The 18,518-nt window shown below is 36.6% G+C and overlaps 1 protein-coding gene across 1 annotated transcript in view; it reads right to left on the reverse strand.

Annotated features, from left to right (window-relative positions):
• The window catches only part of LOC145687192 (allatostatin-A receptor-like), a 252,026-nt gene that overhangs the window by 54,253 nt on the left and 179,255 nt on the right, over positions 1-18,518 (reverse strand). Inside the window, exon 2 of the mRNA XM_081760657.1 lies at positions 5,165-5,288. Within this exon, the coding sequence (XP_081616783.1) occupies positions 5,165-5,288 (124 nt within the window). The remainder of the gene's footprint in view (positions 1-5,164; positions 5,289-18,518) is intronic.

Here is an 18,518-nt window from a genome sequence, read left to right on the forward strand (position 1 = left end):
GATAACATATTTAAAGAGAGATATTCGCTGTTCTAAAGATAACACGATCCATACCGTACATTCAAAGACATGGCTAAGTCTTGTAAAAACGATAAACACCAATGAAAAACAGAGCCAAACACACCTTCTGGTCTCACGATCACCATATTACTCTCTCCTTTTGTCACTCGAAAATTAATAAGATACTCCTCGTATATACTTTCAAGACAAAAGAGTTATGATACATTATCAGGTTATTAATGAAATATTAACTTATGAAATATGAATAAAATACACTGAGTAGTTTTTGAGAAAATTGTCTGAAAAGATACACTCCCAATTGTAAGCTACCCTTCTCGATTTCTTCCCAGAGAAATAGTTCCTACTACTGTATGGGGTTGTTATTGGGAAGTTTATTTCTGAGAAATGAAGAAAATCGTTAGAGACATTTTTGAGAAAATAACAAATTTTCATTATAACCCTTCAGTAAGCTAGCCATAGTTTTAGAATTAGGAAGAAAATTAAGAAGAAAAAAAAAACTACCACATATAAGACTTAAGTTCAAAATTTAGTTGAGATACCTTGAACAGTGTGGTTTCTAGGGAATGCACATCAGGATGAACAGAGAAACAGACGAAGGGACAAAAAAGACAGTCGTATGTCAAAAAATCACTTTTTCGGTACGTATAGGATATAAAACATATAAATCCGTTGAAACTTTGAATTCGATTTTTTTCATGATCACCATATTTTCAAACGACAAAAGGAGAAGAATTTTTATTATTTGGTCCTTTCAAATACAAGATTTTAGTTCTCGTGCCATAACTCTACATAATAAACATTGTATATATAATCTTAAGATTTAATCATTAAAATTAACTTTTTTACAAGGACTTTTGAATCGATTGGAAAGAACACATATCGATATCTCATACTGGTTTTGCTCTGATACCTGTCGAGAGGCGGACAGACGGACGGACAAGGTCTCGTTCTATAAGACTTCCGACACTTTGCATAGTCTTAAAATAAAAGTAACAGACTTGATTTAAATTTTACCTGGCTACAATTTAAGTTTAACTTTGTCTGAAATTAGGTCATTGTTGGTTTGTTTTTCTTTCGACACATTCAAAATAACAAACCATTTTGGACAATATGAAGAATGACAAAGCTAGTGCGTTGATATATATTACCTTTCCACTATTTTGCATTTCCTTATTGTGTATTTATTATATAAACATAATGCATATTATTTCATGTCCACGTGAAACAATAAAATAAATAAATAATTTGCATTTCCATCTCTGTCGAAACTGTGATACATAATTTATAAACTTCGATCCAAATTTAAACTTGTTTCGCAAATTGCTACTCAAAAGAAAAAAAAAAAAACAAAAACAAAACAACGCTTATGTGTATATACTTTCTGATGCATTGCCCAACGAAATAAGCAAATTGATAAAAATATTTAATTAAACATCATAAAATGCTTCCTCTATATGATTCAGCATACGTGTGTTTTACGTAGCTGACCTTCCTCGTACAATTCGTCATGCATAGAGGAAAATGGGGAAATGGAAATGGTTACAACTTCAGAGAAGTTTAAAAAAATACAAAGTGACACAAAAAGAAAAGGCTTACTAGAAAGATCAATGTGTGTAGTATATATTTGTGTATTACTTTGCCCGCGGTTGTTATTAATTATTTCCGCAAACATGAAAAAGTAAGAGTATACGTTTCAATATAACTGTATTTCATGTAAGGTCTAGTAATAGCATTCAACATTCATAATTGTATATCACTGCCATATTTTCTACTATAAAGAAACCACATTTTCACACTCATATGTATTAATAGTCATGCGTGAAAATAAAGAAAAGTTTGGTCACAAACTGAAATGTTGGATTCTTATTGTGAGAAGTGTCTTTGTACTCTTCATGTTTTCATCAAACAATTCCTACATCTTATTCAATGCCTTTATCATTCCGATCAATTCATGTTTTACAGTTAGCTTCAAAAATTTATGTGGTGTGATACGTTTGGAATTTGCACATAACATATTGATTATAAAATAAGTGGGAAATGCCGCTCAAACTGAGTTTCAATATCCAATAGTCATCAAATTATGTTATTATTTTTTTATCACGAGCAACATTAAAAGTTTGCCTTATAATAATTATGAAATAACAAGCAGATATTATTATTATATGTGTAAAATTGCAGAACTCGATTTGAAAGTGTAGGCGCACTTGCAGTTTTTTTTCTCAAAATTTTACTGCATGTCATGCAAAGTTAGTTTATGGCAAACTGCTTTTGTGTAGTCAAATTCATAACTGCCGACTTTTGCACGGTGACTTTTGGTGTTAGGGCCTAGATGTCAACATAGGATAGACTCACATTGCATGCTACGATACAGCTACAAAGGGGTGGGCGTCATTACACGCTGAGTGCCATTAGTCGACTCTCCCCTACATACATTTTCTGTTGAGAAGAACGCACCCTAACAATGAGGAATATGCCTACTCATTCCCTACTGAAGTCTTAACTAAATCTTCCCTTTAATGTATTTTGTCACAATTCTACATTCAAAATGAACAAGAAATCACGCTTAAATAGCAAAATGAATAGTTACAAATTTCATATACTATTACTAGTAAGCTTCCTCATGGCTAAGTGGTTGGCGTACATGTCTTTGTAGTTAGAGAACGGAGTTCGATTCCCTGCGGGAGCTCATGTGGTTCTGATCCCAAGTTAAGCCACAGGTCGGTGTCTCATATAGTCTCGCTGCTGGCAGGAACACTAAACTGAAAATCAAATCAAACAACACTACTGCTACTACTGCTACTACTACTACTACTACTACTACTACTACTACTACTACTACTAATAATAATAATGTATCCTTTGTGGCTAGTGTTCTTGCCTTTCTCTGCAGATGACACAAAGTTCGATTTCATGTAGTTGAGTTCCAATTGAGTTGCATATATATGTTTCAAACACTATAGTCAAATTGCTGGATGAGAGAATTAAACTCTTATATGATAGTCGTTTTCATCCGGTACATAAATGACGTAGGAGTCTTTTACAACCATTAAAGTAGCAGAGAGAAACACGTGGAGGAAAGGAAAGGGGAATAATAAGTAGGGGGATGGAATAAGAAAGTATTGGCAGTGTACGTGTAGACATGGATCCATGAATAGTATGCCTGCAAAACCATACCAATGTTCGTGTTTGTCTGTTTTACTGCATTTCATCGATGTTAACTTAACTGTCAGCTCATTCCTCTCTCCGTGTGATTTACTGAGAAAAGATAATATATATATATATATATATATATATATATATATATATATATATATATATAACGTTACAGAGCTCTCAGTTGGAAATGACTGCCATAAACGTATATACACTATTCTGTAAGAAAAGATCGAAGGCAACTCCCCCGGAAGACGGGTTTAGGAATATTGGATGGCAATAGTACATAATGGGTTATTTGTCATATATGAATTAATTCCTGAAAATAGACTCAGAGTCATTTGCGAGAAAACAACAACTAAATGCTGTTCGAGAGAAAGCAGCTCTAAATGGATGTTACACATCTGACGTTATATATATAAATGCACGCTTTTGAGAGGAGCCAGGCCCACCATGAATGTTTCTGGCCCCTCTTGTGGCCTGCAGAGAACAATGTTTCATGGGTGTCAACAAAAGTTATGAAAATGACTCCATCGAAACATGTCATATGCATATTTTATATAAAAAGTATTATTTAGTGCTGTTAAATAAGGTTTTTAATATTTCAAATTTGTGAAATAATATTGGAATAAATATGATTATGTTCACTGCTGTTCAGCTTTTTAATATTTACAAAGACCGTTTGCATGTATCGTTGACGTTTCCACGAACTGGAAAATATCCAGATTCCCATGCATTACAAACCAGCGTAAGTGCAAAATTGGACATGTTGAGTTATGTCCCCTGTTTATGTTGGAACAACTTGAAATTTATTCTGAGAATGTGTGCATTTTTCATTAAATTTGCCTTGAACACACACACACATACATATATATATTATGAATTTGAACATCATTTTAATAGAAATCAAGGTTTTAGACAGTCCCTAGTTCGTTATGAATGGGAAATGTGGTATTTGTCAGTTCGTGAAAACATCGACGATACATTCAACTTTTGATATACTTCTTAATGCGCACGTAACTATTTATTACAAGCACAGGAAAATCTGATTTCCTGTTTAAATGTTTTCCCACATATTGAGATGAATATTACTTTTACACTAAATATTCTATATATATATATATATATATATATATATATATATATATATATATATATATATATATATATATATATATATATATTTCTAACAAAATTTATCAAAAATGTGTGAACTATATAAATCACTACTGAAATGTTGAAATTATTCAATGGAGCACAGCAATCTAAGATTTAAAAAAAATGCAGTCAAAATAAAAAAAATAAAAAAAATAGTTTTGCATAAAACTCCTCTTCAAACAATGATGATTTCAGGCGGTGCTTTGGGAGAATACCTCTTCTTTGGATGTGCGAACTTCCCCCCTGGGACCATATATCATATTGTACTAAGTGTGGATTCCCAGCATTTTTGTAATATTATTTTTCACTTCCAGTGTATTGAATTCCCCACCACCACCATTGAAAATCTTCTGAGATCATCCCTGTCTTCAAATGTAAAGAGCAAACTCTCCTAACAATCAATAGAATAATGAATATATTGAAAAATTCGTTTAACTGTGCAGTATAGTAAAGAAAATCCATGAATATGGTAGTCTAAACTATCCTAAGTTCAAATGCTATAAACCCTAATTTTTTGGAAGCGAAAATAAAAGTACTGAAGCAATATTGTTTCTTGTAAAATATGTTTGATGATCCTCTAGGAAATACATCTAGCTACACCACTGCATAAATAAACGATTATTCTGGTTCCTCGTAGAAAGATTATTAAAATTACTTAGTTTATAAACATTTTGTACTTTGAACAACGACACAATATAGTCAAACACAAAAAAGACTACACTTTCATGCAAAAAGTTCATGAGAGAAAACAACAACTAACATGTAATCTATATACAGATGCTTACAGAACTCATGAAAATAATGATAATTGCACAAAAGAAGGAACACTTACTTTACTGAAGACGATTGGTATAGATAAGATCATGGATACCACCCAAACCAATATAATAGCTTTCCTGCAATTGCTGATGGTGCACAGAGACCGGGATTTCATTGGAAATACGATCACCACAAATCTGTAATAAGAAGATTATGCAAACTTGAAATTTAGTTTGTACAGTTAGCCAGTATCCAGAAATTATATGAAGTAGATATTGTTATTAATATTGTAGGGATTACAGGGTTTTGGGGATTAGTTTTCTCAAGAGATCTAAGTGATAATGATAGACCACCTGAAACTAGCACATCCTGTTTCATTTTTTCTTTCATCATTGGATTAAAGGACGTCACAAAGGAAGAGATAGCAGTTATAGTTTTTATTTCTTTACGTTTTCCGAACTGATTTTTTTCTACTTCAATTAAACTTTTACTGTTGAGTGGTACTCAAAGGCTTATACGTTCACTTGTCGGGGGTGAATACTCCAGACCAAAGTTTACAAACGTTTCGCTTTTGATCGTTTCGCATTTCGGAACCTATAAGGTCCGATATACACTAAGTGTTATCCTCCAAATACACCACAACAATGGAAATATTCTCAAACTGAGGTGACCCGATTCTTTTGGAAGCATCATTCGAAGAAAAAAAAATAATTGGTAAATTAATTACAGATATAAAAAAGGTATGTCATGATTTCATACATTAAATGAAAAACAAAAAATACATAACTATTACTTTAATTACATAATCATAATAAAAGGGAAACAGCAATATGTCAAAGTAGTGAATTGTTAATGATTTTCACACTTCCAACTGCTGTTTCAAAATGAAAGATTAGAAAAGAAATTGAAAGTGTCACATTTTTTACTATTTAAATAAAATCTCTTTCAAGAAGGGAATACAGCCCCTAGCTTCACGGACAGGAAGCCTCTAGCTTCAATGCGCTACATTTATATATTAGAAATTAACCCACAGAAAGAAGTGGAGAACGATAGTGCGTTTTCAGCTATGTCTGTCATACTTTCAATTGTTCCCTGTTGAGAGCCATGTTAAATATTCACACTGAACCGTGTTTAAAAAGATGAACCTCGTGTCTGTAAAGAGAAGGGAATGGAATTTAAATGTTTAGTTTCAAATTTCAGTTTTCAAAACATAGGCGAATCAATTAAACCATAGGGTGGGTGATCCTATAAACAGAAGTAAAGAACTTGTACTGATACTACCACTAGTAGACATCGGATTTTTAGGATCCAAAGGTATGTTTTAGGTGCCTAAAATAGGTGCTAAAATACTAAATTAGTCATTAAAAATAAAAAAAAAATAAGTTCTTGTAAAATATACTACTATATGTAATACATGTAATTTTTGAATGGAATGATGCATTACGATCTGAATACAAACTTTAAGATGCAGAAATGCACGCACACACATCATGTTACCTTACATTTTAACCTACTCAATATTGAAATATTGCTGAAATTAAAAATTTTTAATAAAACTATATGTTTGTAGATAAATCTCTAGTACAAAACACACGTTCACATTTCTGAACCACATAAGCCGTAATTGTTATTAAAATATTTACCAACATATCCTCATTGTATTGTCCTAACAAACCAATGTATGTTGACAGTAAAGTAATTTAAATTGATCAAGCTCCTGTGCCTTCAGAATTTCATATCACGCCCCCTCCCCCGTTACGAAATCTTGGCTAAACGAACCTATATATGTTCGAGTAAAATAGTTTAGAATGATCGAGCACCTGGTGTGATGATCACAGTATTTCATATCACGGAACCCCCCCTTCTCTTCACGAAATCCTGGATACGTGCCTGACGGCCGACTTCTACCTCTTTCCTAAATTAAAATTGTCATTGAAAGGGAAGAGATTTGACTCAATTGAGGACATTCAAGCAAATACGGAGAGAGTGCTTCACACTATCACGGAAAATAATTTTCAAGAATACTTCAAGAAGTGGAAACATAATTGGAATCGGTGTGTTCATTCAGCAGGGGACCACTTTGAAGGAAATTCATCACAGTAGCCTGTAAATACTGCCATTCTTAAATTACAAGCCCAATCTTAAATCTTTCCAATCACACCTCGTATAGTGCGAGGTATACCAAATCAGTAGAGATAAAATAATCATTTATCAACTCTTTGGCAGCAATAACGCTACAAGGAATCTTCACTATATTTTCAACGACTTCATTTGTTGCAGGAAAACGGTCACTATAGTACTCTACTGCTTTCAACCAGGTACCCCATCGTGTAAGCACTGGTTGAGGTAACAGAGGGTTTCTGGAAGCTATTCTTTAAAGGACCGTATTCTTGACGAAGCCTTAAGAAAATCTCTCTTTACAGTAGAGATAATTTTGTTGTTCTTTTGAAATTAAACTCTTAACTGATCGGCAACCCGATTTAAGCCATTGACGAGACATGCTACATGCACAAGGGTGGTATAGAACACTACAGCAACTTCATTGCAGCAACCATGTATGATATGTAGCATCTGTATAGGCAAGAAGCTCTTTCTACTCATAAAGATTGTTGGGTTACAATACTTTTAGTTCATTGTTCACAAAGTCTGCTATTGTTTCATGATTGGTTGTTGAAAGTTGTTTGGCGCAAACAAGGTAAACTCTGGATGCTGCCTCAGAGTTTAGTTTCCCGACAACTAAGTAACAAATAGATCGAGTGGTTTCATCAACCGACAACCAAATATAAGAACCTGTTACCTTCGACATTGTAAAGTGCTTCACAGTTTATTTTACGTCTGGCGTCCGTCCTCTGGTCATTTCTCGAATAAGCTGATTGTTTTCACAAGGCAGGAAAATAATCATTTTCCTCTCTGTTCTTGAACTGGTCTAAAAATGTCTCTCCATCTTTGCCACCCTGCCTGCTGAGGTGACGTAACATGTGGGAACAGAACGGTTTTCTCGTCTTTAATCTTTCGAACATTTTCACACGTTTGCGCAAAATAGGGAAACATAGATTCTAACGTTGAATTAGGCACTTTTAGGCAAAATAAAACTTTGTGCTAATGCTTTAATTTGTCATAAACCCTTCATATACGACTTTATTTTTAATACCGAGCTAAGGAAAAACATTTTCTTTTACCTAAAGATCCGGGGCCATATGCAGAGTCATTTGACGCTTGATTAGTGCCATAATAAAGAGTTCTACTAACATATGTTTCCTGCAGTAGTCATGCATTTAGTATGATGCTAATCATATGTCAGAACGACTCTGCATAAGGCGGCCAATGTCTAACCATTAGTTAGACGTGCGACCGTTCACATTGTAAGGATTCACAAACCCACACACACTACAAGTTACATGTTTACACTACAAACACCTGTTTTCACAGTTAAAAACATACAGTGGCAGACGACTTCGCAGGTAAGGAGAAATAAGAACGACTACGATAAAGAGACTACGCATCCAGGAAAGTACGAAGTGGTCTCCAGGAGCTACGAAGAAGACCAACCTCCCCTCCCTGGTCCTCCCTCTAAGAAGATGGTTATAAAAGATGATCACAGGAATGGTAAATTATCAATGTCAGTGCTGATCGTCTCACCTACAATACCTTCTGCCGAGGCTGCCATGGACTGCAGAGACTTCTTCTAATACCTACTCCTGTACTCCTGGGGCTGCCACTAGGTACGGAGTTTAATCCTTTAAAACTATCTCCAGAGACTACTATGAGCGACAGAGACATCCTTTAATACCACACTCTCGGAACTGCCATGAGCTACGGAGTTTAACCGATCCTATCTAAGGCCGCTGTGGGCTAAGACAGATGTCCTTCTCCCGATACCACGTCGTGAGCCAAGGGGTTTCGATTTTCCCCCCGCTGGAAACACCCAAATAGACTTAAAGAAAAAATACAGAAATAAAAAAAATTACAAGACATTATTTTTATAATAAAAAATATGAGGGGTTGAATTCCAGAATAATGTTAATTTAGACTCTACCCACTACATTACTATATTGATGATGAGGACATTTGGCACTTTAATGACTGTTTGCTTATTCAGAAGAATGACAATTTTGCATAGTGAATTCCTCATGCAACACTGAGCTTGCATATGAGGAAGTCTTGTATTAAAGTAAGACACCGACCATTACTTGTATTTTATATGAGAAATTGCAATACCAGACACGGGTGCCCATCCTTCATGATTCCATAGATTCTGACATACCACAAAAGTAATACAAGTTTTAAATTTATTCAAGGCTTGTACTTGCAACAGCCTCTCCTCTTACAGTTAGATATGACTTTCTATTCAATCCTGCTTTCTTTGAATAAATAATACGCTTATTATACACAACCTTCATTAGTAAATAATATTGCCAATTTTTCGTCGGGTTCTTCGATGTTTTAAAGGCTCACGATATAGGACAGGGGCGAACTCACGCCTGGTGTCAACAGGGTTCGGGCACTTCCTCTCGAAATTTCGTAACTTGATATGCATTCGTCCACTTTCTTAAAACTATACTTGTTTAGAAGAGAAATGTAGACTAACAATTTGGTTTTGTGCTTCATCTGTAATCTTTCGTTTCTTACATAATTTAGGTGTGTCTTTCTTTTCTAAGAATATACCTTATCGTTTTTTTTTCTTCGAGCGTAAAATAACACCAATTCAATACTACATAGATCCATGTTTTGTAGTATTGGAATTCGCTTCCCCTAACCTAAGACTCCTCCCAATAAAAATTTCTGGGTGCCCGCCTAATGTACGCATTTTGGTTCTAGTAGGGTTTGAACCTAGGATCACATGTACAAAAAATAAACATTCTGAAGTTACGAGGGTAACAATCGTTTACTTCAAGTTCAATGTCCACTATTAGCATCATGAGTAAAGGAAGCATAGGCCAAAAACGAAATATTATATCTAAATAGAAAATCGAGTGCTGGTCATGCACACAAGAGATGAGAGCGCCAACCGCTTTGTAGGATGTTTATCGTTTCTTCCATATTCACAAAACTACCACAAACTAGTGCATGGCGCCACAACAACAACCACAACAACAACAAAAAAGATAAACTATTTTAAAATAAGTACAAACGTCAAGTTCAAACTCTCGGTGACACGCGTACTTTAAATTGAACATTCCAAATCCAGCATTACACAAGAGAGGCAGATTTGCTTTAAGAGATATGTCGTTATCCTCTTTTATATTCAAAATCGATATCGCGGGTTGCTTGTTATGGTCCTATTCACATATCAATCGGAAGAATTGTGAGTGTGTGTATACGGACTGGAGTAGGCAGTTTATGGTCCCACATTATTTATTTATTATTATTATTATTCTTTATAGAAGAGTACGTAGAACCTAACTTTTATACTGCCGTCCGGGACCAGAAACTAAACTTTTACTTATTTCATTATACAGACAAAACTTGCTTATTACTCTATCATGAAGTTGTGCTAAATTTTGGGACTTTTTTTTTTTTAATGAAATCATACTTTCACTGTCAGCTCAGACGTCCTCTCTGACATTTAGGAACAAATGCTAATGAAAGTTTATTTTCAATGAGTCATAAAAGGTTGTATTATTTCAACGAGTAGCACAAATGCATATCGATTAAGGTTGCAGTGGCAGTTAGTTGCAGAACGCTAATTGGTATTTATGGTCAATAAAACCCTTACAAACAGTTCTTTTTTTTTTTCATTAACATGGTTGCATAGAGAAATTATGTCAGTTCTGTGGCTGACAATACCTCCCATACAGTATCAATGCAGTGATAAGTCTTCGAGTTGATATGCATTAAAATCCTCACAATATACATCAATTATGCAGAAAAAAACGAAAATATACTCTAAAATATGCAGTAAAGAGAAAAATGTGCGTTAAAGTACGCACCAAATGAGTGCATTTTCAATAGTTATTTTCTACCTTTTGTTTGGGAACTTTATTATATCTGCTAATGTAAATGAGTATGACATGTGTACAGTAAAATAAAGTACAGTAGAGTACAGTACAATAAATTGATGTATATGTGTGATAAAATAATACCGAGAATTTTGCCTATATTTAGGTTAAAATAACGATTGAGCACAAATGATTGAAAATAACGTTTGATATAGTTTGCTGAGAAGCCGGAAAACTATTGATTTATTACTTCTTAAAGCACTTGATTAGCATCTTATACGAATCTTTTTAGCCTTTTTTCCAAACCCTTGAATCTACAACCTTTTGTAAGGGGCCGCGGTGGCTCAGTGGTAGAGCGTTCACCTCTGGTGCTTTGGGTCCCGGGTTCGATCCCAGCTTCCGCCAAGTGAACTTTGTTGTGGACAAACACCGTGTGCGTGGGTTTTCTTGGGTTCTCCCGTTTTCTCCCACTTTCTTCATTCCACCATTTCATTCATTACCCATCATCACCGTCACCTTTAGTGTTGTCACGAGACGAGACAGAACCCTTTTAGATGAGACACGAGACGAGACGGGACGTCTCGTGAAACGTCTCGTCTCGTCTTGTGTCTCGAAAATGAAAACACTGGCGGGAATGACCAAGATTAAAATTGCCAGTGGTCATATAGATTGCAAAAGGAAAATCACCTTTCTGAGATAACATGCTGAAAAGCCTTCATAGAAAAGTGTCCTCTGTCTATTGAATGAAAAAATAAATCGTGATACATGAGCTTCTAGGAAAATCATTCTTAATGTCTTGTCCCCAATTCCCCTTGCTGTAAACTGAGGAATTCTCATTTTTTTTATTTCTGGCTGGAATGATGACAAACAAAATCAAAGACAGAAAAGATTTTTACAAGGTCAAAAACCGAACTACCACCACCATCTATTCGATTTTAAAACTGGGTAAGGTCTATACTTATTACAGGCTGTAGTTGAAAGTTCTGGCTGAGATGGCGGAAGAGAACAGAACCGACTTCACTTGTCATTATTCTCTGGTGGTGGTATTCTTTTTGCTATATGAACCGAAAACGGCAATTGAAGTATGTCATCTTGCAACTAAACTTTTGTCTTCTCTCTCTCTCTCTCTCTTTCTCTCTCACTCACTCACACACACACACATACACATAAAAACACACTTTTATCATTTTACCAATCGCTCGCATATTATACAGCAGTTATGTTGTAAAATTCACCTCTTCGTTTGGAAGTCGGGCTAAGGACAAAGAAAGCATAGATATTGTTGACGAACCCTTCAAATTGTTTGCTTTCAGCAAATTTATGGTACTAACAATACCACTGGAGGTGAAGAGGTTTTACAGGGGAGCCTTCCTTTTGTTACGCGAAAATGTTTGATCTGATCAGAGTGCAAAATTGCCCTCTGCTTCTATGTTGAGAGGAGGGAAATACTTCCCTTTCCTAGTGAATAATATTCATTAGGACCTGAATTATCTTCAAAAATGGTTTCTTACAGGCGCATAAAACCTTTCGAACTTGATAAATGTAAAGAGCATTTGGTATAATATTCATGGAACTCCGTTGAAAGCAGAAAATATCATGAGAATGATCAAAATTCGAACATTGAAGAACATAATTATCAGAAAAGAAATAGGATACCCAAACCATATTTTTAAACCTGTTATAAAATGTATATCCTATATTTTTTACTAATTCCTTACTCCCATGAAAGTATCCTGGGGAGGATATTCTCTCCATTTTTTTCAGACTGAAATCCTTTTATCCCGTACGATTTCCCCCCCTGACACAATAAGAAAAAACAAATGCTGTTAAAATCCATAAACATGACCCTTCCGGGACTCAACTCGGGGCCTTAAAGCCGATGATCTATCGCCGCAGACCGCTCGGCTTGGTATGAAGATGTACGTTGTATGATTGCGAATAGATCACGACAATATAAGAAACTTTAATTCAAAATGGCCACCCAAAAATCAACTTTTTTTAAGAACAAACTATTTGCTGAGCAAAACAATATATTCACATAAAAACTACATACGTGTTACAGTTTCGCCACTTTGGCTTCATCAGACGCTATTTTTTTAGACCACTAGCTAATCTGGGTGTACTGTCATGAGTTTGTTACACAAAAGGGGCGACCACCACATAGTATCACACACCCCGCGGTGATGGGAACAGATTTGAACAATGGAGGTGAAGACTGGCCCCAAGCATTCTTTCGTCCGATGTGTCATTCAGCTCCCATTACTGTGGCACTTTAAGTAGAGCTTATAAGTAAAGAAATTAGTTTGTGCAGTAACATATAAAATTTCAATCAAATACTTTCCATTACTCAATAAAATTATTTCGTTCCGAGCTTTAAAAAACAAATAATTGCAACAAATCTAAACATGCTAAAATGGAAAGTAGTTTTTTGATTGGTATGGGTTAACACTGTGAAACCTAAAGGCTGGAAAATATGAAATCAAAGTGTACACACATATCTATCTCTCTATTTATCTATATATCTTTCCATCTCTCTCTCTCTCTCTCTCTCTCTATAAAGCAAGTGGGCTGATAGTATACTGTAGTGTCGGGGATGGAACACCGAACTTTGCTTGTCGTGTAAAAATTATTTGACATTAGTGTCTTCATCTTCGACGTACCTATGAGCAATTTACTGTATATTAGTGTATTAAAACTGGTGAAACAAATTTCAATGTTTCAGAATGTTCAAAAAAAAAAAAAGCCAGGGTGGAGAAGCCTCAGACAACTAACAGCAGAGATATATTATGTTGTAAACTATTTGTCCTTGCCTTGTGAGCTTATTTGAATTTATTTTTAAGACCTTTAGGCCACTTTGGCCGAATGGATGATGATGGGAAAATTAGTGGAATGAAGAAAGTGGTAGGATACTAGACAACTTCGAGAAAACACACATTCGAAAAATGAAATGAAATGAAATGAAACCTTTGAGTTTTACGTCCCACGATTATGCCGGTTAGGCTAAAGGAGATAGTGATGATGAGTAATGAATGAAATGGTGGAATGAAGAAAATGAGAGGAAACGGGAAAACCCACGCACACGGTGTTTGTCCACCACAAAGTTCACTTGGCCGGGCTGGGATCGAACCCGAGACCCCAAGCACCAGAGGTGAACGTTCTACCACTGAGCCACCGCGGTCCCCACACACATTCAATGTTTGTCCATCACAAAGCTCACATGGCACTAACCGAGATCGAAACGACTACCACATACACCAGAGGTGAAGGCTTCACGGTGTAGCTACAGTGACATTTCTTGTCTTGTGTGTTCTGGGTAATACCTGTAACTTAGTTGTATTTTGATTAGCATGGTGCAGCCTGCTACATTTTACTTTCGTTCCCATGGTATGCTGCTATATTTTTTACGAGACAAGACGAGACAAAACGAGACAAACGAGACGAGACGAGACGGGACATAACCTCTCGAGACGAGACACGAGACGGGACGACCACATATTTTAGAGACGAGACACGAGACGAGACATGCTTTGCACGAGACGAGACAAGACAGCCTGAAGTCTCGTCTCGTCTCGTCTCGTGGAAACACTAGTCACCTTTAGCCTAACCGGAATAACCGCGGGACGTAAAACTCGAAGATTTCATTTTTTACAACTTTTTGCATAAACATTTCTCGCATTGCACTGAGAGCATTTGCTACTAATTGGAAAAGTTGTAATGTGGATTGCAAGTGTAATCAGTGTTACTTAACTTTTGATAGTGATTACATTGCATGCCCCCACTGCTCATTGAATATTCATTATTTCTGAATATATGGATGGCTACTATAAATGCACACCAATCAGTGTTGATTTCGAGAAAAAAAAATAAAAAAAGGAGATGTGATTTCTATACACAAGGAAGAAAGGAGTACTTCAAATACACTAGCAATACACGTGGAGCTCGATAGGAGATCTGTTCCCTGATAGTCACTAGTACCAACTACATTATACGTATTTACTGCATAAAGGGTCGTGGGGGAGTCTGGCAATGCTAGAATTGTGCATTTTTTTGTAATTCTTTACATAGGGTCAAGTGCGAACTACTGAATAATTGTTTCAATGAGCAAAAATTTTACAAACCATGTTCATGTGGGTTTGTGGAGAGGAACATTATAGAGTTTTAGTGATTTTCAAATTTCCTATTTAGTGGACCAACAAACATTATTTTTCCTGGATTTTCTTCCTTTTAGCGAATGAAATGAAATATTTAAGTTTTACATCCGACGGTTATGCCAACTAGGCTAAAGGAGAAGGTGATGATGAGAAATGAATGAAATGGTAGAATGAAAAAAGTGATAGGAAACGGGAGAGTCCCGAGAAAACCCACGCACATGGTGTTTGTTCACCACAAAGTTCACTTGGCGCGAGCTGGTATCAAACCAAGGACCCCACGCGCCAGATTAGTAAATGAAGTTTTAGAAATGTATGAGTACTAATTTTATTTCTTATCCATTTATATATTATAATGTCCCACGTGGTGTTGTGTATAAACAACTCTTCACGCTAATGTTTACAAATACTACCACATGGTTTAGCAAGGGGATTCTAGACACCAGAATGATCCCCTATCACCTGCAGACGACGGACTTTGGCTCCTCCCACGGAGCAGAAAATGACAGCGGAGCAGCAGCGCCACCGCCACTCGAGGACCCCTATAAATTTGGTGGGCTACAGCAACTAGGTACCAGTTTTCTGGTGTCCCTCCTACTGTTTGCCACGGAACATTAGGAGTAATCTAACCCAAGGCTTCTACTCTGCTTCGGGACTAATCCTATCCTTTCTCCTTGTTTAGCCTGCTGTAGAGATCCTGTCTGCGACCTCTCGGTCAAAGACTACCTACACTATGTGATCAAAAGTATCCAGACACCTGGCTGAAAATGACCTACAAGTTCGTGGCGCCCTCTATCGATACTGTTGGAACTCAATATGGTGTTGGCCCACCCTTAGCCTTGATGACAGCTTCTGCTCTCGCACGCATACTTTTAGTCAGGTTCTGGAAGGTTTCTTGGGGAATGGCAGCTTATTCTTCACGGAGTGCTGAACTAAGGAGAGGTATCGATGTAGGTCGGTGAGGTCTGGCACGAAGTCGGCGTTCCAAAACATTCCAAAGGTGTTCTACAGGATTCCAGTCAGGACTCTGTGCAGGCCAGGCACTACAGGAATGTTATGGTGGTGTGATCAGTCCGCCACAGACCGTGCAGTATGAACAGGTGCTCGATCGTGTTGAAAGATGCAATCGCCATCAACGAATTGCTCTTCAACAGTGTGAAGCAAGAATGTGCTTAAAACATCAATGTAGGCCAGGGCTGTGAGAGTGCCACAGTTGAAGAGTGCAAGCCCCCTCCAAGAAAAACACGACCACACCATAACACCACCACCTCCGCATTCGACTGTTGGCACTACACACGCTGACAGATGACGTTCACCGGGCATTCGCCATTCCCATATCCTGCCACCGGATCGCCACATTGCGTGCCGTGATTCGTCACTCCACACAACGATTTTCCACTGTCCAATCGTCCAATGTTTACGCTCCTTTCTCCAAGCGAAGCGTCGTTTTGCATTTACCGGCGTGATACGTGGCTTATGAACAGCCGTTCGACCATGAAATCCAAGTTTTCTCACCTCACGCCTAACTGTCATAGTACGTGGAGTGGATCCTGATGAAGTTTGGAATTCATGTGTGATGATCTGGATAGATGTCTCTGCCTATTACACTTTACGACCCTCTTCTGCTGTCGGCGGTCTCTATCAGTCAACAGACGAGGTCGGCCTGTACGCTTTTGTGCTGTACGTGTCCCTTCACGTTTCCACTTCACTATCACATCAGACGCAGTGGACCTAGGGATGTTTAGGAGTGTGGAGATCTCGCGTACATACTTCTGACACAAGTGACACCCAATCACCTGACCACGTTCGAAGTCCGTGAGTTTCGCGGAGTGCCCCATACTGCTTTCTTACGATGTCTAATGACCACTGAGGACGTTGATAATGAGTACCTGGCAGTAGGTGGTAGCACAATGCACCTAACAGAAAAACGTATGTTTTGGGAGTGTCCGGATACTTTTGATCACATAGTGTATATCTAACCCTGCAAACATATAGAAATTATCTGTATAGTATTTTTGTAAAGTACTTTTTATAGTGGAACTTCTATAATAAAAGCCGGTAGTTTGAGTCGATTCCTGACGATCTTTTTATTAACGCTCTACCTGTAACCTACATGGGACAAAGTTTTACAATATAGTTAAGATAGAAATATGTGCTAACCTTTCAAAACTTCATTATTTCAACTACAAACAAGTTATAATGGATATCTATTAATCTAGTATACCGATATCACTTACAAGGAACCTTACGGAAGTGTCACTCACCGATTTGAATGAAATTTTGCACACTTGTAGAACATCAAAAAATAATCGACACGTGTTTTTATTTATTTCAACAATGGTGTGGATTTAAGAGTATAAACCACCCTTTGAACGTTAGGAATGGTCTCGAAGCATATACAGAAAAGAATCATTTAACGTAGAAGAAACCATAATGCTGGAGGTTTTTAGAACAGTTAATTCAGAATCTGATGTCAAATTTACAAAATTCAAAATGGCGGATCCAATACGGCGGGTCCTTTAGTTTAAAATGCTGTGCAGTTAGTCAAGAACAATTATAGTTGGCAGGAATTACTTACTGCGAGAAGGTTGCAGCCCGATTTGATACCCCTTTCTGTACTTATTTTAACATGACACTTGATTAAAGTAAGTTACTGTACCTCTCACTATTCTGGGTGCTTATGTATAGTGAGTCCCCTCGCCTCTCACTATGTCAGAACGTTTTACTCTATCCTCAATTGTTATAATTATGAACTTATTGAGAAAACGTTTTAGAATAACGATATTCCGTAAAAAAAAAGTCTGTGATGTATAAATATTGTTTACACCAGCCATAACTTATTACAGCAATAACTTGCCCAACTCGCAAAATGATGTACAGTCCTTGAAACAAAATGTTGTGATTTTCAAATCTTTTTTTTTTTTCAAATAACCGCTTTTGTGCCACGCATACCTAATAAGATTTGCAAATCTGAGAGAAAAATACTGATTATAAATCAGTGATTGGATCTAAGTTATATGATTATGGAGATGTTAATTAAAGTTATAATTGTAGAGAAGGGTGATGTCAAAAGTGTCTCAAGGAGTTTTTTTTTATCACCTGAAGAGCAACACGTAAAGAGGATGAATCCTACTAGTGATTCCTTTAGGAATGTTTTCTATTTTGAGGTACCCTTTTGTTCTTAAAATAGGTTCAAAAGTTGATGAATTGTGACCACACCACGAATCTAATAACAAAATCGACTTTGCATCAGGCGCGGAATAAGCACCCGGAATAGTAAGAGGATAGGGGACTAACTTTAATTATCTACCCCTAATAGTGAGAGCAGAGGGAACTAACT

The sequence above is a fragment of the Thermobia domestica genome, chromosome 6 (genome assembly GCF_964235325.1).
Source record: "Thermobia domestica chromosome 6, izTheDome1.hap1.1, whole genome shotgun sequence".
Classification (NCBI taxonomy): Eukaryota; Metazoa; Arthropoda; class Insecta; order Zygentoma; family Lepismatidae; genus Thermobia; species Thermobia domestica.